The sequence below is a fragment of the Eptatretus burgeri genome, chromosome 18 (assembly GCF_056783735.1).
Source record: "Eptatretus burgeri isolate ZD-2024b chromosome 18, Ebu_testis_v1, whole genome shotgun sequence".
Classification (NCBI taxonomy): domain Eukaryota; kingdom Metazoa; phylum Chordata; class Myxini; order Myxiniformes; family Myxinidae; genus Eptatretus; species Eptatretus burgeri.
Window position 1 is genome coordinate 43,212,456 of NC_140978.1, and position 27,399 is coordinate 43,239,854.

Sequence of the window (27,399 nt, forward strand, 5' to 3'; positions counted from 1 at the left end):
TTTTTTTTTTTGATTCCGTTTCATTAAGTATAAGGCCATGTTGAAAAGTAAGCCCTCGTATTCTTATTTTACAAAACAGGTAAAGATATTCGAATGATACAAAGCGCAGTTCACACATTCGTTCTTCCTGCCACTGGGTGCGAAGTTTCATTATTCTGACACGAGATGTTTCAATGCTACATTAGTCAAGATGGCAGAGGGCAGCATGATGTTATCAGTACTTTCAAGTGCTGGAAACAAGAGTTGGGATGACCGACTGGAGATGAGAGTTGGGATATAATAGATTTTCCTTGCTGTAGGATGACCGATTGCAGATGAGATGGCGGGAGCTGAGAGTACCAACTGGAGATGAGAGTTGGGATGATTGACTGCAGATGAGATGGCGGGAGCTGAGAGTACTAACTGGAGATGAGAGTTGGGTGCACCATTATGATCCTGAGAGTAAGAGCTAGTCAATGGAATCCCGCTACAAAGAATCACCAGCTCCGACTTGGTTCTGTCGGATTTTCACCTCTTCCGCAAACATAAACACCACCTTTATGGAGAACATTTTTCTTCCAAATATGATGTCAAGGCCGCCGTGAATCACCGGTTAAGTCAGCAGGATACACACTTGTATCGTGACGGCATCAGAGCGTTGGACATCTTCACCACGTGGACGAACTGTCCAACGAAGATGTCATCAAAGTGGTATAATGTTTCTATCAATATTTTAAAAAATATTTGAATAAATGTTGTTCTGCCAGTGCTGTGCATGTTGTGTGTGCTAGTTAATGAACAGTCCTTTTACATGTAGTACATGTATATACAATGTACATACATATAATCTGCTATTAGGATACCATGAACACAATACTTTGAAATTTGAATTTGTAATTCTTTGTTTCTCATTTGTGAATAGCAAGAGCTCAACTCATCTGGCTGGGGCTAAAAATAGAACTCAGGAATAGTGGTTGATCTGCTGACGTCAGCAGTGTATATAGTTACATTCAAGGGAGGACATTTGTTGGGTTCCTTTGGTCCATGTGATGAAAGTTATTGATGCTCCCCTAACGTCAACTGGGAGGCATTACAAGCTTGCACCTCGCACCTAACTTGGAAAAGCAGATCAAGGACCTATTCAAATCATTTACGTGAAATGTTTTATTACATTGTTATTGCAGTATGCGATATATTTTTGTATTATTAATTTGAATCATAGAACTAATCATTCATGATTACTATGGTGCCCACACTTCATGTATTCACGACTGTGTTAACAACAGTTTTTAAAAATATAGAAAATATATATATATTTTTAAATATACCACTGATATTTGACACTTTTGTAAACTTGAATTTGCTCTTTCCAATGGTGAACAATTTGAAGTGGTATACCTTGTCACATATTTGCAATCCTCACCTGAATTTCAGGGAAAAATGAAAATTTTCAATTTTTGAGGGATCATGGCTGTATTATATATGACTGATCAAGAAAAGTAAACATGTGTTTGAATAATACTACCATAGTTATTACATGAAAAAAATTCAAGCTTCTGGGATGGGTCAATAAGAATATATGGGGTCTCAAATTTGGGTCTTCATACAAAACCAACATTTTTTTTTCTGGATTTCAACTTATCAGGTCATAAAAAATTAATAGAGGTATGCTCAGTTTTATGTTTGTTTCTTACAGAGCAGTTGTAGAAGAATAATCTCTGAAAATTTCAAGGCTCTAGCATTAATATTTAAAAAGTTGTGGGAGTATAAAAGTAGCCGTTCATTTTGTGATGCTCGCAACAACCATAAATATAGGGCCACAACCACATTTTCAACCCTCAATATCTCGGAGTTGACCGCATCTATGGACCTAAAATTTTACGCAGCTTCATTTTGATACCTGGGAACTATTTTATGAAAGTTTAAAGTAAATCCGAGGGCGTCAACTGGGAACATTTTCTTAAATTTGGTGATTTCAGATGGAATGACTCCATTGTGCAGGGCCAGCACATCAACCCATCGAATGAACGCCATTGACCCTGCCTCGGACAGCTTTATATACAGCCGGTCAGCCATGGCCGGACATTACATACATACCTGCTGTTTCTGTTTCAGCCTGGCATAGTCTATCCAACACTCTCTTTCTTTGAACCCTGCAGTATTTATCTGCTCTATTGCAAATGAGGCAGACAGCAGGAAGGATGTGTCGCAGTGAACTCTCAACATGTCCAGCAATGTTCGATGCAGAGCGCAGTTTTTTGGCAATGGTTCATACATGCAATCATCAACAATCGCAGAGTCGTCATGCATGGTTTGTGAACAACGTTTCTCAGCCCCACGTATTCTTTTTGCATCGATGAAGCGACGGTAGCAAGTGTCGTGATAGGGATTTCTTCACACTCAATATACACTCGTGCACTCTCGGCTAAACGTCATTCGTGACCGCCTAAGACTAGCCATTTGTTGACACTTTCTCTCCATTTATCCCATCTTACAGACGTAAAACGTTTGACTTCTTCGTTCGCTACATTGTCCTGGTGAATAATTAATACACTGGGGAGCGTCCTCACTGGCCATATTCATCAAAAATTACCGATAAATTGCCGATCAGCTGCCGGTGATTTCCTCCCTGCAGGAAGCTGCCATCTTGGACAACTTAGCTGGTCACATGACAGTCTGACGTAATTTGCATATGATGTCAGGCGATATTGGCTGTCGAGGCGTCACATGGCCCACACGTGATCCGAGTGGAGAAAATTCAAATGAGAGAGCGCGGGGAATGCATCGATTTTCAAGATGAAAATACACAATAACTGCAGCTTTTGGTTACATGGAGTGGAGATCTTTTGGATATATACCATCATATCATCAAGGTTTTGTCTACCTCCCCCGATGAGTGGAACGAAACTGCACAAACAGCTTACGGCTGATGGCCTAAAGAGAAAGGAGTGACATTAAGGAAGGAATAAATGTTGAGGATTCTGTATGGATAGAGATTAGAGATTGTAAAAACAGTAAGATACTGGCAGGATGCTTTTATAGGGCTCTGGGTATGAAGGAAGAGGAGGAAGGAGGAGTACATAAATAATTCAAAAGGGAAGAGTATTGATAATGGGGGATTTTAACTTGCCAGGGATAGATTGGGTGGAGGAACAGGGAAAGGGCAGAGCGGATGAGGATTTCCTCGTTTTAGTCCACGATTGCTTTTTAACCCAGTTTGTAGATAAGCCCAAGAGGGGGGGGTGCAGTGTTAGACCTCCTTTTAAGTAACGATCCCAATATGGTGGAGGAGGTGGATGGAGGGGAGCATTTAGGGGCAAGTGAGCATAACATTGTATGTGCAAAGATGCTGTTCAGAGTTAAGAGTTCAGGATAGTCGGGTAAGGCTATTAGATTTCAGGAAGGCAAACTTTGAGGGTATGAGGAGAGAATTGAGTGATGTAGATTGGGAGACTCCAAAACAGGAAAATCATCACCAGAGAAATGGGAAACCTTCAAGGACCAAATGTGTAGAGTGCAGAGTAAGTACATTCCAATGAGGTGTAAAACTCGAGGTAGAGAGAGACCAGGGTGGTTGAGTAGTGAGATAAGGAACACTATTAAGGAGAAGCAGAAGGCATTTATTAGGTTTAAAATGACAGGACTGGAGTTAGATTTAAATCACTATTGGAGTAAACAGAGGGAAGTGAAGAAAATAACTCAGCAAGCCAAAAGAGTATGAGAATGTCAAACATAATAGCAAGGATTTCTTTAAGTATATCATGGGAAAAGAACAGGTTAGGACCAGAGTGGGTCCATTGAGGAATAGCACCGGGAGAGTGGTTAGTGATGGAAGGCTGATTAAAGGGTAATTCCACGAGAAACGGTCCGCAGGTCAAATTTTAAATTTGACTGAAAAGGTTCATGTCATGTACCAAATGAAAGCTGAAAACATGTACTTTCAGATAATATCAAGATCACCGAGTTAGGTTGCTCTGTTGGCTTGCATCAATCGTTGCAATTAATGAAGTCATTCTACTGAAAAGTGCAGTAAAATTGGCCCTCGATAATGCAAAGAACTATTAATTCATTAGTCTCTCAATTCATTGGTACGAAATCAACAAATGCTATCCATCAGAAGCTACCTGTATGAAGATTATTTCAAAACCAATTGAAAATAATACGAGTTGTCCTTCTATGCTTAATTAACACTCAAATTAGGAGTCAGATGTCACTCCGTGTCGTGTCGCTCCATAACGAAAATTTGACATTTGTTTACTTTTCTCTTTAACTGGTGGATGAAAAACCAAATAAATCCAGGGTCATTAATAACTTATACCACCCAATCATTGTACAGAATAATTGTTTTTGTTTTTTTTAATGTACAAAAAATAAATCAACAAGAAAATTTGTCACTCCGTAACGTTACGGAGTGACTCATTCTGTCAAACAATTGTTAACTCAGCCTGAAAAAAGGTGGCGGCAGAGTAGCTGTCCCAGAATTTATTGCTTGCCAGATTTTACTTCCGTATGACAAGTTTCAAGTTTATGTTTGGTCATCTTGAGTGGTTTTGAAATCGGTTTACATCCAGCAATCGGTGAGTACAAACTACACCTCTGTTGTCACCTGCGGATACGCGTCGTAAGAGGAAAACTAGACAAATCACCGCGCCACTGCGGACCGCCAATTTTGCAGTGGACAAGCAGAGTGAAGCCGCTTACAACCTCTACTGTCAGTTTTTGTGGCCTAAAACATTTCATGATCTTTTAGATGATTCATAGAAGGGTACGGTGCAATTCATATGGATAATTTGTCGATGCATTTCATTTCAGAAAGGATGCCATTGACTGCTGCCGAGTGACAAAAGCGTTTTCGAGACAGGCACAAAGAAAATGCAGGGAGCTGGATGCGAAGCGCAAGAGAGGCGCATGCTGCTGATGTTGCCAAGGCAAGGGAAAGTGAATGTGCGCATCAGCGGAGATGTCGGGCGAAGGGCATAAACACTGAGTCCTGTTCCAACTTCTCGGTCTCCTGCCTACAAGAACAGCTCCAGCATAGGCAAGGCTGTTAAACGAGCTTGAGAGGCCCTCTCGAAATCACCGAGGAAACGCAAAGCTGTTATCAAACGGCTTGCTGTCAGAAACTAACCTACCCGACATGAAGTTGACACGGAAAGCAAGTATGCTCCTGAGCACAAAGTTCCTGCCGATGTTCATGATGCTGTTAAGAAATTTTATGAGCAGCCCGATATTTCATGGATGTCGCCAGGGAAGAAGGACCTTGTGATCATTAAGACTGGGAAATGGAAGGACAAGGTTCCAAAGAGTTTCCTTATGATGACAATACGAGAGGCATAGTTTTTTTGTGAGAAATATACAAACATCAAGATCGGCTACTCCAAATTCACGGCACTTCGTCCAGCCAATGTATGCCTCAATTCAAAGTTTCCGCACAATGTCGGTCTCTGCAGATATCACGAAAACCTGTGCCTCTTATTGGAGGCCTTGTCATCTCATGTACCTGGACTTTCGACCAACTTTCGTGAATTCCTTGGAAGGGGGTATGTGATCAGGATTCGCACAACTGCATGACAGGAAAATGTCAGGAATGCCATACCAAGTTTGCCATAGTATATTCTGTCAACGACGAAACAGCTAACCTGCCGCTGAAATGGTTTCAGTGGAAGACAATTGAGCAGCGGGCCACAAAAGTAGCTAAAGATGGGACTGTGCAGGATGCCCTGCATGAGATATGCAAACAACTTCCATACTTCAGATTGCACTCATTCATCAAGAGGAAGCAGAGCTACTTCTTTGTAGATAGAAGGAAGGCAGTTGATGGTGATCGCGTTGTCGTCCAGGTCGATTTTGCAGAGAACTATGCTGCGATAGAACAGAATGAAATCCAGAGTGGTCATTGGAGCCACGTCCAAGTCACTCTATTCACAGTGTGCGCCTGGATTGATGTTAATGTTACCGAGTCTCGTTATCGTTAGCGATGACTTCCAGCATGGCAAATATGCTGTTCATACCTTCCTGTCCAATATTATCACCACACTGATATCACGCCACCCCAGGATTAGGGCGATTGACTTTTTTTCAGATGGGGCAGCAAGTCAATTTAAACAGAAATTCTTGTTTTCCAATCTAACATTCCTTCAAGAATTGTTCAAGATTCAATTATCCTGGAATTTCTTTGCCACATCTCACGGTAAGGGCGTTGTTGATGGGATATGAGGTGAGGTAAAGAGGAGAGTTTGGTTGGCAAATCTGGCTGGGGATCTTGTATCTGATGCAGAATCCTTCTTCCGCATAGCAACGGCACAGTGCAAAAAGATCGAAGTTTTATTCATGGCAGCAGGAGACATTCAGAAGTGCCAGTCACAATTGGACGAGCGCTGGCAGTTAGTGACGTCGCTTCCGAGAACACACCAAACACACTGTGTGAAACCTGTGAGGAAATATGTTGTGAGCGCTTCTATGTATTCAACAGCGGAACAATTTGAATTGGTGAGTCTTCACCCCGAGTGCCATGTATCATCCTTGGAATGTCAAAACATTGCTAGTCCAGCACCTTTACAAAACCCCCCCATCCACTTTCTCAACAATCCTCTGGAAGAAGTCTTTTCTTTCAAGCTTCTAGGTCTCACTATCTGCTATGACCTTTCCTGGGAAAGTCACATTTCCAACCTTGCCTCAAAAGCCAGTCGCCGACTGGGAATCCTCCGTCGTGCAAAGTCCTTCCTCGGCCCTCTTGAGCTCCTGACCACTTACAAAGCTTTTGTCCGTAGCCTGATGGAGTACTGCTCTCCCCTTTGGGCTGGTGCTCCTGCTTCCCACCTTTCTCGGCTTAACGCTGTCGAAACCAGGGCATTTAAGATCATCGGCATCTCCCGCAATGAAGCTGAGTCTTTGGGCCTCTCACTCAATCACCGTAGGTTGGTCGGTGGTCTTTCTGTCTTCTACCGACTCCTCTCCAGCCTTGCCCCCCCTGCTCTCTCTGCGATTTGTCCCCACCACATTTCCACAGGGCACTCAAGGTCCGCCAACAACTCCCTTCTGGTAAAACTACCAAAATCACGAATCACTGCTCATCTTCACTCTTTCATTCCTCTTTTTTCCCGCCTTTGGAATAAACTTCCTCACTCTATTCTTTCCCATTCTTCCCTCCAAGCTTTCAAAACAGCTGTTCACCACCACCTCTTATCTTCCCCCATCCAAATCCTCGATCTTTTCTACCCCCGATAATCCACCCAAGCCCACTTCCTTCATTTCTCCTGCTTTCCTTCCTGAAAGTACCTGAAATGTCCATCTTCTCTTCGCCATGTTCCCCGTCCCATCCCCATCCCTCTCCCTTCCACAGTTCACCTGATGTGTCTGTTCCCCACTGTTTTGTCCCTTCCACTCCCGCCCCTCTTGTCTCATGCCTCCTTGCTGTGAGTTGTGTGTTAGCTCTCATACGAGCATCGACCAAGGTATACAAAAAAAAAAAAAAAAAAACCTGCTGAGCGCCCCAGGTTAGACAATCAACCCCAAGTGCACCCTGGTGACTTTGTGACTGTGCAGTGTCACAAAAAAATCTAAGAAATTGTTTGTTGGCCAGGTGACTCAGATAGTAGATGATGGTTGTTTGGAAGTATCATTTTTGTGAAATGCGGGCCTATCTGACTTGGCATACATACATTCCCAGAGGTGGAAGATAAATCCTGGATTGATTCCAACCGAGTCGTCACATTCTTTCTTCAGCCATCCCTCGACCATCGCAATCATTATGTCTTTGCTGAATGTCCTTTGGGAAACGGAACCTTTTGCAGGACAGTCATGTGAAGTTTTGTGATGTGGCCAACTGATTAATTCCAAACTTTGTTTTGTTTCTGGTCATCCACTCGTGAATTGTTCTCAATTTCTTTAGTCAATTTCTTGACTTTTGTATGTGTTTATTGTATATTTTCTCAGTTCAGATTTTTAATTTTTATTATTTTATAATGCGTTAGATGTTGAAACGTTCAAGTACAACGCCAGCACAAGTCAGCTGGGTTCAGACTGAAAGTCTGGCGTAATCTAGAAATGATTTGTTGCTTTGGGAGAAATCTCAAAATTGACTCGTCACTCCGTAACGTGATTTTTCATCACTCCATAACGGGGCTATTGTAATTATTTCAGAGTAATTAGGTCATGTCTGGAATTTTGAAACCCCTGTACTGAAGGTACAACTATTAGTGTATCTTCCTAGTATTTCATTACAATTTTATAACTATTGTGAGAGCAGAGTTTTCAATAAATGTTCTTATTGTTTAATAAACTAGTACGTGCCCGTAAAAAAAAAAAAAAAAAAATATATATATATATATATATATATATATATATATATATTCAAACCACAAGCAACAAAGAACAACCACACAGGCCGTTTCTTCGCTCTAACGTGCCCGTACGTGCGTGACCCGGAAGTTCGCATATTATTCGCAGTTACGATTATTCGCAATTTAGTTTTAATACCCAATTATTCAATTAGTGCCAACGTATTTTACCTTTTCGCAATGTCGTGGCAAGGAAAAACAAAAAGAGAAGCGAAGAGAGAGAGAAAAAAAAATTTACTTCCTGGTTCGGAGCTTACCAGCACTCTGATGTTACCGAAATTTATGCACCGTCTAATATGAAAACGATCATAACTTGGGGCATTGTGTTTATCGATAAATGCGCATAAGAAATCGAGAAATTATTAGAATACACGAAGTCATCATTATCCAGAAGCCCGTATGTTGTAACCCGTAATGGGGAACGCGGCTGAGCTTCCCTTCCCCATCAGCCACGCCCACGCAACAACGTGTCCTTTCATTGATTTGGTAAATAAATGGCCATAACTTGGGAAGCACTTGTCCGATTAATATCAAACATTGAAAAGGCACATCCTCAGGTCCCCAGCAATATACCTGGTAAGTTTCAATTACATCAGACCAGTGGTTGTCGAGAAACAGCGATCACACACACACACACACACACACACACACACACACACACACACACACAGCTGGAATTATAGATAGATGACAAAAGACAGTGTCACTCCGTAACACAGATTTTGAATATTAATTACTTGACAATGGTCCAACTTACAGGAACTACATTAATATCTCTGTAAAGTGCAACTCTTCCTTCGCAATATGATATATAGAGAGGAGGTACTAGTGGCTTTATCGCTGTGCTAGAGCAATCAAAGTTCACAAAAATGACAGTGTCACTCCATAATGTCATGGAATTGCCCTAAACAGGTATTTTGATTCAACATTTACACAAGAATAGTCAGGAGAATTGCCAATAGCTGAGAGTATCTATCGAGGCGGTGAGGAAGGGCTTTTACAGAAGATCCAGGTTGGAGTGGAGGAAGTAAAGGAACAGCTCGGTAATCTAAGAGAAGACTAGAACGGGCACTCATAGAGCGCATACCTTCGCCGCTACTACTTTTTTGTTCTTGGTACGAGTGTGGGGAACTGGTTTCATATTAATGGTCTTATGACACAAACCACATATCTATAATGTCATGACCCCCCCCCCGACTTTCGGGGGCTACGGACTAAACAACAATCAACTCACGTCGTTTTGGCGAGTCTTCACTCACAAGCTCGGTGAATACAACGTTTCAACAAGAGAAGGTAATCTCGTTTTCAAGGTCGTGACCCCCCTGACCTTTGACCCCTAACCGGTAACAAGAGTATGGGCGTCATTGTGTCATATTGCATATCACAAGATGAGGCGTTGAATTCTGAACATTTTGGCGTTAGTTGCATGCAAATTGAATAAAAATTGACCGTGTTATCGTAAAAAGACGATTTTGACCTTTTCGTGACCTTGACCTTTGACCCGAACGATCCCAAAATCTAATCGAATGCTTCCTGGCTAATAACCAATCATCCCACCAAATTTCATGCAATTCGGTTTAACACTTTTTGAGTTATGCGAATCACAAGATTACAAATAAATAAATAAATACACGCCGACCAAAACATAACCTTTCGCAGAATGCGAAGGTAATAAGGCTCCGGGGTCCAGATAATATGCACCTGAGAGTATTGAGAGAAGTGGCTGAGCAGGTAAGCGAGATATTAATGGATATTTTCAATAGCTCACTGGAGTCAGGACAGGTACCGGAGGATTGGAGAGGAACAAAGGTAACACCATTATTAAAAATTACCCCCGTGTGGGGGTGACGGTCATCTCTATAATGTTTTTTACTATCATAATCGATGAACCGTTGCCAGATATCTCCTAAAATGACAAGACGAGATAGGTTTTGAAAATGGTGACTTTCACAACTTTCATGACCTCGTGACCTTGACCCTGACCTCGAACCTGGGAAAAAAATGTCGTTGGGTATCACTCATCGACCTCTACCCACATACCAAATTTCATCAATATCTGAAGTAAAAAGTTTTCTTTGTACCGGGAGGTGTTTTTGACCATCTTCCAGGTTACGTGGCGGCCAAACGGGACGGAAATTCAAAAATCTGTCCGGTTCGATACAAGATAATATTTTTTACTATCATAATCAATAAACAGTTGCCGAACATCTTGTAGAATGGCAGACTAGATAGGTTTTGAAAATGGCGATTTTTATAACTTACGTGACCTTGACCCTGACCTTGAACCCGGACAAAAGTTATATCGTTGTGCAACACTCATCGACCTCTACCCACATACTAAGTTTCATCAAGATCGGAAAGAAAAATTGTTGATGGAAGGACGGACACTTGGTCCGGCTTTATTAAGTCATCTCGGTAGAGATGACCTAAAAAGGTGTCTACTAGGTGTCAACACGTTCAAAACGGTCAATCAGAGCCATAACCAGCTCTTACTTTTCATCGGGCATCTGATCGTACCGTCTCCCCATCCCCATGAGCACATCAAAGGCTGATTTCTGGTCCGTTGAAGGCTGAATATCAGCATCTCGCAGGGAAACTTTGACGTACTTGGCACCGAAATCTTTCAATACGAACAGCGGTGTACAACTTTCGTTGGAATCAAAATCGGCATGATCGAGAGGAGCCTGCGAATTATCCCTGCTGATGCACTGAATTGATGCAATCGTTCGGCCAGAATATTCATTATCAAGATGTTGCGTGATTAAATCACCAATACAGTCACTCGAATTTATACCACCGACATATTTCTTAACAATCACCTTCGCCCCAGAAACCACAGTCAATCTGAACCACACTGGCCACTGCTCAGACGCCATGACCAAAGACTACTGCGCAGTTCTACTCCACAGTTTGGTTAAAGATGACTCGGCATTTTGGCGCGCGCACACGAAGTTATATTTTGAAAATAAATGCCGACGATTACATTTCGGGTTTTGAAACTTTTGCACCTTCGGCGGAAAATGTATAAATATAAAAGGCTAAAAATGTGTTTTATATTTATATTTCATTTCGGAAAATATACCGTCGGCGGATCCGTAAACCAAGTTATAAAATAACTAAGGCCACACTTGACCGTTCAGACAACACGGGCAGCTCAGGAAACTAAGAAACTTGACACGATCGCGTGGACGGTCAACGTTACAAAAAAGAAAAACTGGGGTCGGATACCAGGCTGAGAGACGATTGGTCAAAATCCTTCCTTCTTTGCAAATCACATCGGTGTTTTTGGCCATCTTCCAGATCACGTGACGATCAAACGGGAAGGGAATTCAAAAATCTGTCTGGTTAGATACAAGATAATATTTTTTACTATCATAATCAATAAACAGTTGCCGAATATCTTGTAGAATGGCAGACGAGATAGGTTTTTTAAAATGGCGATTTTTATAAGTTACGTGACCTCGACCCTGACCTAGAACCCGGTCAAAAGTTATATCGTTGTGAAACACTCATCGACCTCAACCCACATACTAAGTTTCATCAAGATCGGAAAGAAAAATTGACGGACGGACAATTGGTCCAGCTTTATTAGGTCATCTCGGTAGAGATGACCTAATAAAGGATCCAGAGAAGAATTGGGAAACTATAGACCTGTTAGTTTAACTTCAGTTGTGGGAAAGGTGTTGGAGACATTAAAGACTGGATGAGGAACCATTTAAATAAATACAAACTCATGAAAGGTAGTCAGCATGGGTTTGCCAAAGGTAGTTCCTGTTTAACAAATCTTTTAGAGTTCCATGAAGCAGTGGCTGATTGGGTGGATGAAGGAAAGGCAGTGGACATAGTATCTAAATTAAATCTTTAAGTGGAAATTCTTCCAAAGCTTCATCAGACGAAATCGTATACTGCATAGTTCAACTGCTCTCAGCACTCCGAAACAAACAAAATCAAGGTTTAAACACTGATTATAATTCAAGTAATCAATAAACCATAGTGGGCCCATGTATTTCAATAAGACTGAAAAGATTCTTATCAATGCAAATAACTTGCATTACATGTTATATCAAAATTTTACCTTTCTTTGTTTTTTCTTCACACCTAAACGACATGCTAAAATCTAAAGAAATCTCAGTTCTATGTATACTCAAGAACAATCATCTCATTTGCTATTTGCATGCAGAAAGGGCAGCAGTATTTACGAGGGTTCCAATTTGCACAATTCTACAAAGGCCTGTTCAGTTTGTATGATTAAAGAAGGGATGATTTCCCTCTCAAAGCCTGATGCAATCAGTGAAGGTGCCTTTTGTGAGGGCAATGTTGTAGCAGCACAATTGAAAAGTACTATGATAACAAATAACATGTCCAACAAAAATGAACAATTTTGTCCACCATCCTCCAAAGATGTCAGGTCAGGTTTGATCTGTGACCTGCTACAGGTACCATGTAAACCTGTACTAACCTGTTCCATGGTCGGGTTGTCGGCGACTAAACCGTCTCCCCCACCAGGTTTTCTGGTGAGGAGGGTGTTTGGATATGGACACCCAGCAGGATTAAAAACAAAACCTGTCAAAGGGCGGAGGAGCTCCTTGTGAGCCAACGGCCATCCATATCTAGTGCCCAACTGTGTCTACGGACGTCCTCCTGCAGTTGGGTCACTTCTTATTAGGAGGTTGGTGGCAGGATTTGCACTCCGGCCACCGTAAAACCCTTCATTCTGCAAAACGCAAAAACGCAAAAAAATCTGAAAACCCACTCCGTGGGAGTACCTCCTGTGCAGCTTCCCTTCGCAGGGCAGCTCACCGGATGACGGGATTGGGGCAAAGCCTTCGGGACCCCCAATCTTTGATAGGAGGGAAACCACGGGGTAACATCCCTGGGTCAGATTGCGGGAGAGTGTGTCGGAGTGGTGCTGAGGTGTCGTCCACCAGACGGCGGTCTCCTTGGGTTAACCTGAGGCGGTCCCTTCGGGTGGGTGCCTGGAATGTCCTATCCCTAAGAGAGGATGATCACCTGTCTCTGTTATCATCTGAGCTCAAGCGTTTGGACATCGGGATTGCAGCTCTCTCTGAGGTTCGGAGACCGGATTGCGGCGAGATAATGGTGGGTGGTTACACCTACTATTGGTATGGTCGCTCTAATGGTTACCATACCCAAGGAGTTGCTGTAGCTGTGTCCAATAATCTGACCCCAATGATAATTGAGGTAACACCGGTCAACGAGCGTATTATGAGATTAAGGATTCGTCACTCCTTAGGTGTCATTTCCCTGGTCTCTGTTTATGCTCCGACTGAGGCGAGTGATCTCACCGTGAAGGATGCATTCCATGCCACACTCGACTCTGTGGTTGATCAGTGCCCCAGACGAGATACACTTCTAGTCTTGGGGGATTTCAATGCATCGACTGGAACTGATAGGGACGGTTATGAGGTGTGTGTTGTCCCCATGGGTCAGGAACTATGAACCAGAATGGCACTAAGTTCCTTGACGTTGCAAGAAGTCATGGACTTAGGATGGCTGGTTCATGGTTTCAGCGCCAACAAGCTCATCGCTGGACTTGGTATTCCAACGCTGGCGGTGTGGCAAAGGAGATTGACCATGTCCTCATTGACGGTCGTTGGAGGATGATCCAGAACTGCAGGGTCTACCAGAGTGCTCAGTTCCTCAATACTGACGACAGGCTTGTTGTAGCAACTCTAAAGCTGCACCTTAAATCCTGGAGAATGGTACCATCCCAGCCGAGGCTGGATGTTGCCAAGCTCAGGGATGAGAGAGTAGCTGAGGAGTTTGCGAACAGGCTGAGTGGACACTTGGGGGGTCTGGGTGCTTTGGGGGGTCCTGAAGAGTTGTGGAGCGCCTTCAAGACCACCGTCCTTGATGTTGCCGGTGGATGCCTTGGAGCTCACCGCAGGGCAAAGAAGAATTTTGTCTCTCAAGGGACACTGGATACCATTGACCAGAGTCGCAGGGCCAGGCTGAATGGCAGAGCTGAGCTGTTCAGGGAGCTGAGGCGTAAAACTGTACGTGCACTGAGGGTGGACAAGGAGGCCTATGTGCGAGGAATCTGTGAGGGGTAGAGCATCACCTGTGGACAGGTGATTCTCGTCCCGCTTACAGGGGAATTCGCGCATTACGTTCATCCAAGCCCATCCCTCGGAGCACTGCAGTTCGAGCAGAGAGTGGTAGGCTCTTGACAGAGAAGTCTGAAGTGAAGGCCCGCTGGGCCGGTTACTTTGAGCGGTTGTACCAGGCTGATCCCCCAACTGTCGAGTTGGACGTCAAGGGTGTTACAATCCCTGTTGCTGACCCTCGAATCAACTGTGGTCCACCTACGCTTGTGGAAACACGGGCTGCGGTGAACCAGTTGAAACGGGGCAAAGCTCCAGGGATTTGTGGCATCCATGCCAAACTTCTCAAGGCTGGTGGAAATGCTGCACTCGTGTCGTTGCATGCAGTTTTGTGCTCTGCCTGGAACACAGGCATCATCCCAACTGACTGGAAGAGGGGCCTTGTTGTCCCTCTCTGGAAAGGGAAGGGTGATCGCCAAGACTGCAACAACTACCGAGGGGTGACGCTGCTCTCAGTGCCGGGCAAGGTCTTTGCTCGGATAATTCTCTATAGGGTTCGCCACCATCTGCTTGAGCACCAGCGTCCAGAGCAGTCAGGCTTTACACCAAAGAGGTCAACGATTGACCGTATCCTTGCACTTCGTGTCCTCACCGAACGCAGACGAGAGTTTCGGCAGGGGCTGCTTGCAGCCTATGTTGATCTCTGTAAAGCGTTCGATTCAGTGAATCGGGATGTCCTCTGGAGGATTCTTGGTCTTCGTGGGGTGCCACCGAAACTGATCGATCTGATGTCTGAACTCTACTCTGGTACTGAGAGTGCTGTGAAGTGTGGTGGTACAATCTCTGACTTATTTCCAGTTGTTACTGGAGTTCGTCAGGGATGTGTACTTGCCCCCACACTTTTCAGCACTTGTATGGACTGGATTCTAGGGAGGATGTCGGAGAGATCAAGTTGCGGTGCGTCATTTGGGAATGTCAAGATCTCGGACCTTGACTTTGCAGATGATGCAGTCATCTTTGCGGAGACTTTAGACATCCTCTTGGGGGCCCTCGAGGTGCTGAATGAGTAGTCGGAGCCGTTGGGATTACGGGTTTCTTGGGTCAAAACTAAGATCCAGGCTTTCGGTGACATCTTGGATGCTGCTGTCCTGTCTGTGTCTGTTTGTGGTGAGGATGTTGAGGTCGTGGAGAGATTCACTTACCTTGGCAGTGATATTCATGTCTCTGCTGGCTGCGAGTCAGAGGTCAATAGACGTCTGGGTCGGGCCTGGGGAGTCATGGATTCACTGGATCACGGGGTGTGGCGCTGCCGGTACCTGTGCGGGAGGACGAAAGTCCGAGTCTTCAGGTCCTTGGTACTTCCAGTCTTGCTCTATGGGTGCGAGACTTGGACTCTGACCAAGGATCTGAGACGGAGACTTAATTCCTTTGGTACCAGGTCTCTTCAGAGAATCCTTGGCTATCGCTGGTCGGATTTTGTGTCCAACGAGCGGTTGCTGAGAGAGACTCGGATGAGATTTGTTACCTGCATAGTCCGTGAGCGTCAGTTGCGGCTGTATGGACATGTGGCTCGTTTTCCTGACTCTGATCCTGCTCACCAGATTCTCTCAGCGAGGGAGTCTCGTGAGTGGAGGAGGCCAGTGGGTCGACCACGTGCCTCATGGTTGCAACAGGTTAACCATCATCTCAAGGAGATGGGGATGGGCCTGGCATCTGCCTGGGGGATGGCCAGACGGAGGCCCCTGGAGTACCGGCGGAAAGTGGACGCAGCGCCGTGCTGTTCTGGCACATGCTCCCATACCTGACCTGACCTGACCTCCAAAGATCTATTTTAGTCAAGAAAAATATTCCATCATCTCCAGGGTGGTGGTCGACGGCGCACTCGTCCCTTCGGTCTGGCCGATCCATGAGGGCGTAACATCGCCTGGTCACGGTCTGCCTCGAGGGAGCGTATCGTCTCCCTTTGTTCCTGAAGGAGGTTATCCTGACCCTTACATCGGGTCTCAAAACATTCCACAAGTTCAATGGTAACATCGTTTACCATTTCTATTTGTTTGCTCCTCCTTTACTTTATGTAATTTGTCTTTCACCCGTTTCATGTCTCTTTGTGTCTCTGTTACTTCTTTTAATTCCTCCTATACGGCCCGCAATTCCTGGTTTTTCGTCTCTACCTGTCCGAGTTTATATATTTCTCTCTTAACTGCCATTGTTTTATTCGTCACTTCCACCTTACCTGTCTTCATCGCGGTACGAATATCTTCCACACTTTCCCTCAACCCAGTTATCTCCTCACGTACCATACTGATCTCATTTGTAAAATTCCGGTGCATGTTTTTCATCTCGTCCTTTACCTCTGCCAGCTCAAGGTCCAAGGTTTGCTGCCCTGCCTTTACATCTGCCAGCTCTGCCTTTATTGTTTGCATATCATCCCTCAGTTGGTTTTGTCCTGCTTGCATATTCCCTTCCATTTTATCCATCATGTTTCAACATTTGTATCATCTGATTCATGTCAAATGGCTTTGGCGAAGTCATTCTGCTATGATCAGGTGTGGATCCCATAGGGATCGCTAAGTCCTCCATGAGGGAAATTCGATGATGGGGGTTCCTAAGCATTTGTTGCTGTTGCAGTTACCCCCAACGTTACCTCTGAGTATGGCTGCAGGGAATGATCTCCCTCAAAGCTATCGTGCTGGGCCATGGATTCCTCTAACATTGTTGTCTCAAAACCTACCTGAACCAGCTCGTCTTGGTCCACCATGGTCCGTACCAATAATTAAATAAAATTTGTATCCTGCTCTTAATTTCGGGGGTGGGGGTCACTAAGCACACCCAGATTCAAATCCCATTCCAGACACCAAATTGTTGCAGGTTCGAACTCTGTAAATTTTTAGGATTCTTGCCACTCCTGACACCAAGCTGTTGTGGGCCGGGTGAGAAGACCACCATGGGGAGCGGGGGAAGCTATTACGGGTTCCCACCAGACTCCCAAGAATTTCAGGCTGTCGCACACGGATAATTCTGTGACGCAGCGGGTCGCTAACCGACCATGAACGCCAATAACTCAACCACATGACCTAGGGTCCTCCCATCTATGGGTGAATCAGGTTACCTAATTAATCACGTGACCTAATTACCGGGGAACACACTCTCGGTACGCCTTGTCCGAAGCGGATCACTTTACTGGATCAGGTGCAACCGAGCCACACTGCCAAGGACATACCGGCTGAAAGGAACGGATCGTTGGGAATAAAGTCCCGGCTAAGTTAGGACCATGCTGGCTGGACAATCAATGAAAGAAAGGACGAAAACGAGCTGGAAACATTTCTACAGAGTTAATGTTAATGCAGAGAAAAAGGAGAGGAGATGAGGCTAACGGTCTCTCAATACCTTGCACGATTGCCCGATTGTGCCACCAGTCCATTTTGGGGAATGCTCCGCTGAGCGATACCTCCCTGACAGCTGGCGCGTCGTATCTTGCTTCGTGGCACTTCATGCAGCTAGCGTCGGTCTAGATAATGAGATGCGACTGTCGGTAGTGAAGGGAAGGACTTGGGTGGAGTCAGAAGGCAATGGGTGGAGAGAGGCGGAGTCTGAAGCAAGTGGGCAGAGAAAGGCGGCGAGGTGGTGAAGAAGGCGAAGTCAGCAGGCGAATTGGCAAAGAATGGTGGCGCCAGCAGGGGAATGGGCGGACTGTCGATCCCAAGCCAGACAGAACAAGCCGAGAGGAACGATGGCCAGGAACGAGGAGCAGGAACGGCAAACAGGAATGACGAGCAGGAATGGCACATGCGCGGCTTCGCGACCCGTTCTTTTATAGATCCCGTGATGTGGGCGGGGGTGACGACCCGAAGTGAAGTGTCTCTATCTCGGTCCACAAGGTGTAAGCAGGCGTGTTGATGTTGAAGTAGACACAGACTCCTCCTTTGAAGCGGAATCGTGAGTGAAGGTTGTAGTTCGAGATGTTATAAGAATTAACAAGAACGTCATGTGATAATTGGGTCTCTGAGAGAAGCAAGATATTAAGAGAGGAGCTTTCTAGACGATGTTCAGCAGAGGAAAGATTCGAAGAAAAACCACAGATGTTGGTGAAATGAATTGACAAAGTCACATTGGTTCAAAAGGCAAGGGTCTTGGGAAGGACCGATACAACGACTGCCCGAGCCCTCCCTGTCTTTGGCAGCAGAGACAGGCAGATCACCAGAGATTCTTCGCACCCCATAATGCCGGGAACTAGCGTCCATTAACTTTTCGGACTATCATATTTAATTGGAGGCTGTCTGAGGGAAATGCGAAGAAAGAGAAATTAAAGAGATATAATGTGAAGTGAGGAGTGAAAATGAGTGAGTTTGAAAAATGTATGATGTTTGTTTGCAAGAGAGATTAAAGCTAGCCCGGTAGCTATAGTGAGTGAGACAGAAAGTAAGATCAGCAACCCTGACACGTTGAGTGTAAGATGGTTCTGGGCACCACTTTAACGCTCCTAAGTCAGAACGGTAGACTACCCTGAGCGGTTGCTGTCTTCAACCTACTACCTTAAAGAAACCATCAACTGGGTATTGTTCATTTGAAGAACAAATGTGTGAAGTACATTGAAATCAAGAGTGATTAAATTGAGCTACAATGTTGAAAACGTGTTGTTATCTTGTTTTTATATATCCGAGTTACGAAACATTTTAAACACCTTTCAAATATCATATTTACAGTGCCTTCAGAAAGTATTCAAACCCCTTGACTTTTTCACATTTTGTTGCGTTACAGCCTGAATTTGAAATGGATTAAATATAAATTTTTGTCACCGATCTACACAAAATACTCCAAAATGACAAAGTGAAAACATGTTTTTGGAATTTTTTGCAATATTATTGAAAATTAAATGCAGAAATATCTAATTTACATAAGCATTCAACCACCTCAATCAATACTTTGTAGAAGCTCCTTTGACAGCGATTACAGCCTTGAGTCTTCGTGGGTATGTCTGTATCAGCTTTGCACATAAGGACTTGTGGATTTTCTCCCATTCTTCCTTGCAGATTTGCTCAAGTGCTGTCAAGTTGGATGGAGAGCATCAGTGAACAGCAATCTTCAAGTCTTTCCACAGATTCTCAATGGGATTCAAGTCTGGGCTTTGGCTGGGCCACTCAAGGACTTTCACGTTCTTGTTCTGAAGCCATTCCAGTGTTGCTTTGGCTTTGCAATGATGGTCAATAAGTCACAGGGACAAACAAACACTCTGTGAAGCTGGTGATTTCATATCATCAGACTTTGGTCATGGTCTGCTACACAACCATAAGTCAAGTTGGTGACGTCAATGGAATAGAAATCTTGGCACTTGATGGTAAGCACAAGAAACTGCATATATCAGCAATATTGTCTGTAAATAAATTTTGACTGAAAACGATAAAAGTGCAACAAATTTTATTCAAAAACATACCCCAAGTTCACAAACAACGTACTTTGTTAAATAGCTCAGCTTCTTTCTTCACCAAATTACGTTCCCACAGGGAGTGGGTATTTACTAAAAAGTAAGCTAAAACAATTCTCTGTAGGTTTGTGTGTATGTCTGATGATTATAGAATTGTAAACAGCTTGGCCAATCTCCAGCAAATTTTGCATACGTGCAGAGTTATTTTTTTAAAGGACATTTAATTTTCATAAATGTACATGTGTTTACCTTTAATATATACTGTATGCAGGAGTTAATACTAAAAAATGGTTGAACAAGTACAATTTTACATTAACTATAGACACCATTAATGACTGTAAAGTATATCATTCAGCACAAACAAGTACACAAACTATTTCAAAAACTAAAAAGGAACAAATAAAAATATATAACAAAAGAGGAACAAAAAGAAGCGAAAAGGAACAAAAAAAAAGTAAAATACAAACGAAGAAAAACCATCAAAGAGACGATTTTTGAAATTTGGCATAACTAAGATTTACATCGAGTAGATTTCACTCAACTATAACATCGAAAAGACAATCACCTCCTGTTAAGTTCGAGATTATTTCTAGATCACCATCTGCTGTGATGTGTAAGGCCATATATGAATGCATGCATTAGTTTACTATGATCTAGTTGGCAGTGAAAACAGCCAGAAAGAGGGTCGGGGTAAATGGTACTATATATGTGTTATTCTTAGGCCTAGCATGCAAAAATTAGGCTGACCAGACTTTGTATTTGGATATTGAGTCATAAAAACCTGCAATCACAATCCCTTTAGCTTAATTAACGACGTCATGTCAATGTCATAAGCTTGGAAGGTGTTTTTCTTGATTTATTTTGCATATACAGTGATGTATTTTTGGCCAAGTTGGATCTGTTGATTTTCATGGTAAATTATTATTGTAGTGTGCTCGAACAATTATATCACATTATATAAATTAGATTTTAGTCCGATTTTGAAACAATATGAGGCCAAGCAATGTAGTTCTTTGACCCTCTGTCTGACTTTCTGTTTGGCATTACCATTTTAGTTAATAAACCAGTCAGAAAAAAGGGTTCATAGCAAATTTGCTGTAGCAGCTTCCCACTCCCAGGGAGGAATATCTGAGGATGATTTTTAGACCGGGTGCGTTGATCGAGTCAGGTGCTTTTGTCCGCTTTGGTCAGACATCACAGCTACAGTGAATTTGCAGTATTTTTTTTTTGGAGGTTATATTTGCAAAGTACTCTATTTTGTACTCCGCATCTTTCCATTACAGATATGTGGTGGTTTCAAAAGTAGTTTTGTAGTCTGGAATGATGTCAATTACTCAATAATATTTGGAGGACCACTCAAAACGTCTACAGAGGATTATGATGGCAAATGAGCTCCACTGAAAGTGAAGCCCATATCGGAAATGGCCTTAAATGGACAAGCTCTCTTCCTAATGTATAATCTGCCAAAAGAAAGCAAGGTGAAAGGAATGAAAGGCAAAAAGAGAAGGCTGAAATACATTTCATCATGCAATGCTGGTGCAAAAAGATGAAGTGTTTGAATGGCTCAGGCCTGACTTGGAAATTCTAGTGACCTGTTATAAGTTGTTCCAAAACACTGAGCCTGTAATGGGTTTGCCAGTGAGCGCTATGAACAAAACAAACGTCTCAATTCTGAAAAATTCCAGACACTCCGAGACTCCAACATTAGACTAGAATTGTATATTTTGCCATCAGCTTTCATAGAAGGGCAAAACTGCCCACCAGATGATGACATGCAATGCAGAAAGAGCCATTAAGGAAGGCTGTGGACATCATGGACATAGCGTTGTGGGCAAAAATCACTGATGTTTATTTAATTACCCAAGCTGCTAAGTAACCATATGCAATATTACTGTGGCTACATTTCCTGATGGAAATGACAATAGAGAGATGCTGAGATGGCCTCCTCTGAGGCTGAGAATAAGTGTGAAGAACTCCTGGTTAACAAAATCCTCAACATTGGAAGCTATACATCTGAGAAACTTAAGCACGTACAGATGAAACATGATGTCGACGCCATCGCCTTTCAATTTCAGACAAATCCAAACAAGCAAAATCTTGTATACAGTAGTGCTGTGTTGGTACAAGAAGCCATGGATTTAGCCACATTGCTCAAAAAGCAATGTTAGTAACAAAGATGCACCGGGTACATCTGCAAGTGATGTAAATTATGCTTGGAAATTGTTCCATGCTGCTATGATAGTAAAGAAGGCAAATAATGCAATATGTTTCCTACCAGACCAGTGGACTCAAAAGGCATAACTTTAGATATGGTCCCAAGCTGGTTTCAAGTTTCTGAAGCAGGTCAGAGAAGCATGTGATGAAGAGGTTGGCACAATCAGCCTTGAAAAGATGATGACAGAAAATGAAGATACACAGGAAGATCATTTCCATTGGACAGGATTTGGTGTATATGTTATCGTGGGGTGAAATCCTAACACCCAAACACATGGGGTGAGCAGTGACCATAAAGCACAGAACAGGTTCATAGCTTGGGGTAACAATGTTGACTGGAACTCGTGATCATAGCATAAACTATGATGAGTCACAACACGATACTGCATCTGCTAATGACATCATTCAGGAGTCTCAAGAGCATGGTGTGGTACACACACCAAATATCCCTCATGGTATCTTCATTCATGCAGCCCAAGACAACATTGACATAAATGAAGAGACCCTGGATAGGAAAGTTACAACTCATGTAATATCTGTGGTTCTTTATCAGCATTCTGTCCAACAGGATGGTGAATTTTGAAAAGCACGAGATATTATTTGACCCACATGCACTGTGAAGGAGCACAAGTGAGCAGTGCAGGCAAAGGTAACAGGGACAGATATTGCAGATTAGAGTGTGGCTTGTAGGCATTCATCACAAGTCTTTTCTGACAATTAGGTAAATATTGAGTGGTGCAGTGTGTGGAGTAGAGCCCAGGAAGAGGAAAGTAGTAGCATGGACCTCACATGGATGATCATCCAGTTTTGTCCACTGAAGTCATTCAAGGCGACTCCAGAGCGGGTCCCAAAGCTACAAGACATGTTAATATGTAGTTTCTAATTCAAGCACAGAAATAGTGGTCTGCATGGGTGGCACAAGAGAATAAAAACAGGAAAGGAAAAATGGGGAAGATTTGGCCCCCGACTCGTGTTTGGATGGTTGATTTATCCGCTTTAAAAGAGGTGCCGACGTGTTGGGCTTTACCCTTTGTCCACTGATAAATGCTATCTCCTCAGAGTATAGTCCAGTGCACACACTACGCAGGGATGACCAGAGTGCAGAAATTAAGGCAGCATTTAAGCAGGGGAAAGCAGTCATCACATTTGACAAAGCAATGTACTCAAATGTGAATTAAAACCAGTGGAGAGTGCCAGATGAGTTTGACAATTTGGTTTCCTTGATGCAAAACCAGCCTGAGTTTAAACAATTCTGCTCAGGGCAAAAAAAACCCAAAAAGGAGCATGGATGATCGATGGGATGGCTATGATACAAATGAGCAATATATCAGGTGTGTCCACATTTGGTGAACTTTCAGATCCATCTAATATATGAAGAGTGGCTCAGAACCCCATGGTAATTCGCATAGATGTTGTTTGATAGATGATATGTGGAGGGATGTATCAAAATCTTTGAGCAAGCACGCAAACATGAAGATGCATCTGAAAACGAGGTGAAAATTCTTAGTCATCAAACTCTGCTCCGTAAACAGTGGGATAAGTTCAGTACATGAATAACCCCAAGAACAAGGTGAATTTCACCACAATTTAAAGGAATAACTTGGTTGAGTAAGGAAGATAAACAATACAACCTGGTCAAATTTTTGTGAATGGTGGAGAGTCTGTAAATTAATACGATGCATGGATGGCAAGTGTTGAGATAGTGTCAACAGTCACGAACCTGAAACCATGAAGAGGCAGACATGTGCCTGCTGTTGCATCCTAAACATGCAACAATAGGTTGTGAAAGAAATATAGTTTGGTTACACTGGGATTGTAGTCCTCTGAATTCATTTTCACTCTGAACACCATTCTGTGATTTAAAAAAGGTGTCAAGGACAAATAGAGATTCATCCATGTGAATGAAATGAGGAAAACGATGATCGAAGCTGTGCGAGTCATTATTCTCAGGTCACACATTGACTGGCTGGGATTCCACAACGGGCATCGATGGAAAGGGAAAGGTTAGACCATGGTCAGTGTAAGTGCAAGAACTTGACCAATAACCCTAACCCTAACAGCACTGAATAACGGGAATGGATGTCAGTGATGAAGTTCAGAAAACGGTTGAATGCTTTGTTGTTGCCCTATATCACAAGAAAGCTGAAGGAGACGTGAATGGTGTCAGGTACCATCTGTTTTGTCAGAAATAGGGAATAAATGAATCACCCCTTCCAACTAAAGATCTGCCGACTGCGACATAAATAAAACTGTCAAGTCCAATTAGCAGCCTTACCGTAGGATTCCTTTCAGCTCGGGGAGATGCCGGTAATTCTGCTAGTATGGAGGATAACGATGAACAGCGGATCCAGGAAAATACCGCGATCAAACGGTTTGGATGAGACGAGACACCGAAGTTCCTTTCTGCACAATGGTTTATTTATGCAACGGCACAAATAGCGAAAGTCTCGCTCAGTAAGCAAAGGCAAAATGGCGAAAGTCCACTCACACCAACCAAAAAGAAACCGGAAGCTCTCCCTATATCCGGTGGGAAAATCGCCAAGAAAGGTAAGAATTACCGGCTTGCACTACACTAACATGGCATTGCATGAAACATTTATGGGCACAACAGTACCAAACGTTCATACACATGGTAAAACAGCAAAGACTTTCTAACAATCTCATAAAAAGAAATGCAACAATTTGAGTGAGTATCCAAAATTTTCCAAAAGAATACCTACCAAACTTATGATGTCTGTGTGACATCATTAAAGGAGTTGGTCACCTTTGAATTCAATTTCCTTATAATGTGTTACTGAAAAACACTGTGGAAAATGTCAGATCACAAGGCCCAAGAGAAATTAAAATACAAGGGCAGCAATTTCCTTGAATCAATCCAATTTTTCCTGGCCAGATAGCATTAACCAAGTGCATAGCCACCGTAGATGACCACCGTAGATATACCACTCAAGACTTCTGTACCACTGTAGATGGTGACACCTGGTCAAGAAGAAAGAGAGATAATTATCTTTCAAATACACAAATCAAACAAAACCTCTTGGGGGAGTGCTACATGTCGACACTTTTCCAGGATTGGCTCCTTCTTTGATAGAATCAATCATGTCATGAGTTTTGAGTTCTATTTCATAAGACAGTAGTCTTGTTTTAGTGAACAGATATGTTATAGTGAACAGATATCAAAATTCAATACACGAGGAGTCGCCCGACCATAAGCCCTCCCCATCGCAACCCCACATCCCAGCACATCCTTCCTTGGCATACCTGAGCTCCTGACCACATACAAAGCTTTAATCCGCAGCCTGATGGAGCACTGCTCCCCCTCTGGGCTGGTGCTCCTGCCTCTCACCTTTCTTGGCTTCATGTGTGAAAACCAAGGCATTTAGGATCAATGGTATCTCCCGCGATGTGGCTGAGTCTTTGGGTCTCTCACACTCTCACCAGTCAGGTCGGTGGCCTGTCTGTCTTCTACCATCTTCTCTCTGGCCTCACCCCCCTGCTCTGTCTGAGATATGTCCCCCCCCATATTACCACAGGGTACTCAAGGTCTGCCAGCAACCCCTTCTGGTAAAACTACCAAAATCACGAATCATTGCTCACCTTCACTCTTTCATTCCTCATTTTTCCCGCCTTTGGAGCACACTCCGACACTCTCTTCAATCATACTCTTCCCTCCAGGTACTCAAAAAGATGATCACAACCATATCTTACCTCCCCCATCTAAAACCACAATCTTTTTACCCCTGTGAATCCGCCCCAAACCCACGTCCTTCAAATACCGTTTTCCTTCCTGAAAGTCCTGTCGTGCCCATCTTGTTCACCCTGTGTACTGTGGAAAATGTCATCCCCATCCCTCTCCCTTCCACAGATCTCCTCATGTTTTATAGTTTTTTTTCTTTCCCTCTCCCCCCCCCCCCTTGTCTCCTGCAATCCTTGTTATATGTTCTGTGCGTTTGCTCTCATACGAGCCTCAACAGTGTATACATTTTTTTGCTTTTTACGATGAAGTTGTTCTGAGCACCCTGAAAGAGTAAGTCGTTCACAAAATAGCACAATGAAAATGCAAACAAAAATATTCCAGCAATGTTGATCTTTTTTACATCCAAAAAGACAAAACTACTGCATTGGTTCAAACAGCTTTGTTTAACCCAACAGTGTCAATGAAGATAAAAAAGAGCAAACCATGAAGAGTAAAACAAAACTTTGACAAAATACTGGAAGAGTTCTCCGTAATTTCACAGTTCATCTCTGGAATTGCAAACGTTTGAAGACATATCATCTGCAAACAACCATTCACAATACACCCGAAGAGGCTGCGTGTTCCAGTGCTTGTGAAAGGATATCGGAATCTGGTGGGCCAAATAACCTTTGGCGTAGTCTTCTGGTCGTGCCTAAAGTAACAAAATAAAATACCATATGCAAAACCTCTGAAACAAAACAAAACAAAATCTCAACTGTCAGATATCCAATGCAAGAGAGAGCACCTGGTGAAAAAGAGGGCAATGAATGGTTGTAATGCCCAGACTGTGAAAACACATGCCTAGAATCATGTCATCTGGAGCATCATCACTGGAGCAGGTGCATCCACTCGCAAGCAGACGCCGCAGGCCCTCCCGGTTGAAAACTATTCTGCACGGAAGACAGATGCATCAGCAGCGAAAACAGTCATCAGGCTGATTATGGTAGCAAAAGTGCATGAAAAGTATATTTTAGCAGTGTCCAAGTGAAATGTAAAAATATAACTCCTATTGATGTCTCCAAAATGTAGGCAGTGTATGTATTCTCTCCTCCTACATTTTTCATGGTAAGAGAGTGTTTCTGAATAAAACTTGTTGAACAAATGAATGTGATTGGTTGTAATGGTGTGCTATGTAAACAAAGTGTGATTAATATCACACAGTGCTGAGAAATAAATGAATAAATGATATCTTTTGCATGTTTTGCTTTCCAAAGAGAAAACATTGATCATATTGCATTTAAAACATTTCGTATTAAACCATGACCTCTCATATGAGCCTCAACAGCATATACAAAAAAAAAAAATAGATGAATAATACTACACGCTGGATTTAATCCAATGTTGCTGAAATAATAACGAACATTTCGATACAGAGATATACAAGGAATTTTGATGCAGGAAACCATTTGGACCATTATGTCTGTGCAACATCAACACCACAATACTAGGGATGAGAGTGGTGGAGGAGTGGAGAGGAGAACATTGGGACAGGCACAGGGACATCACCAAGGTGTTTACATATATCTATATATGGGTATATAAATAAATAAATTGACTCCTCTCATGCTGTTCTCACTGAAGAAGCTGCATAAAGCAACCATGAAAGGCTACCCAAGGTAAGCCCTTTCCTGTTTCAAACTCTTC

The 27,399-nt window shown here is 43.1% G+C and overlaps 1 protein-coding gene across 8 annotated transcripts in view; it reads right to left on the reverse strand.

The window, feature by feature from the left end:
- Positions 1–19,781: 19,781 nt before the first annotated feature.
- The window catches only part of B3GLCT (beta 3-glucosyltransferase), a 55,690-nt gene continuing 48,072 nt past the window's right edge, over positions 19,782–27,399 (reverse strand). For 4 of the 8 annotated variants that reach the window (XM_085863936.1, XM_085863937.1, XM_085863934.1 and 1 more), the window contains 2 exons: positions 26,501–26,645; positions 19,782–26,407 (listed from right to left, as the gene is read on the reverse strand). In XM_085863936.1, coding sequence (XP_085720062.1) covers positions 26,252–26,407; positions 26,501–26,645 — 301 coding nt within the window. In that variant the 3' untranslated portion in view covers positions 19,782–26,251. Of the gene's footprint in view, positions 26,408–26,500; positions 26,646–27,399 lie in introns of those variants that run through there. The other 4 variants (XR_015053257.1, XR_015053256.1, XR_015053255.1 and 1 more) reach the window with 4 other exon arrangements.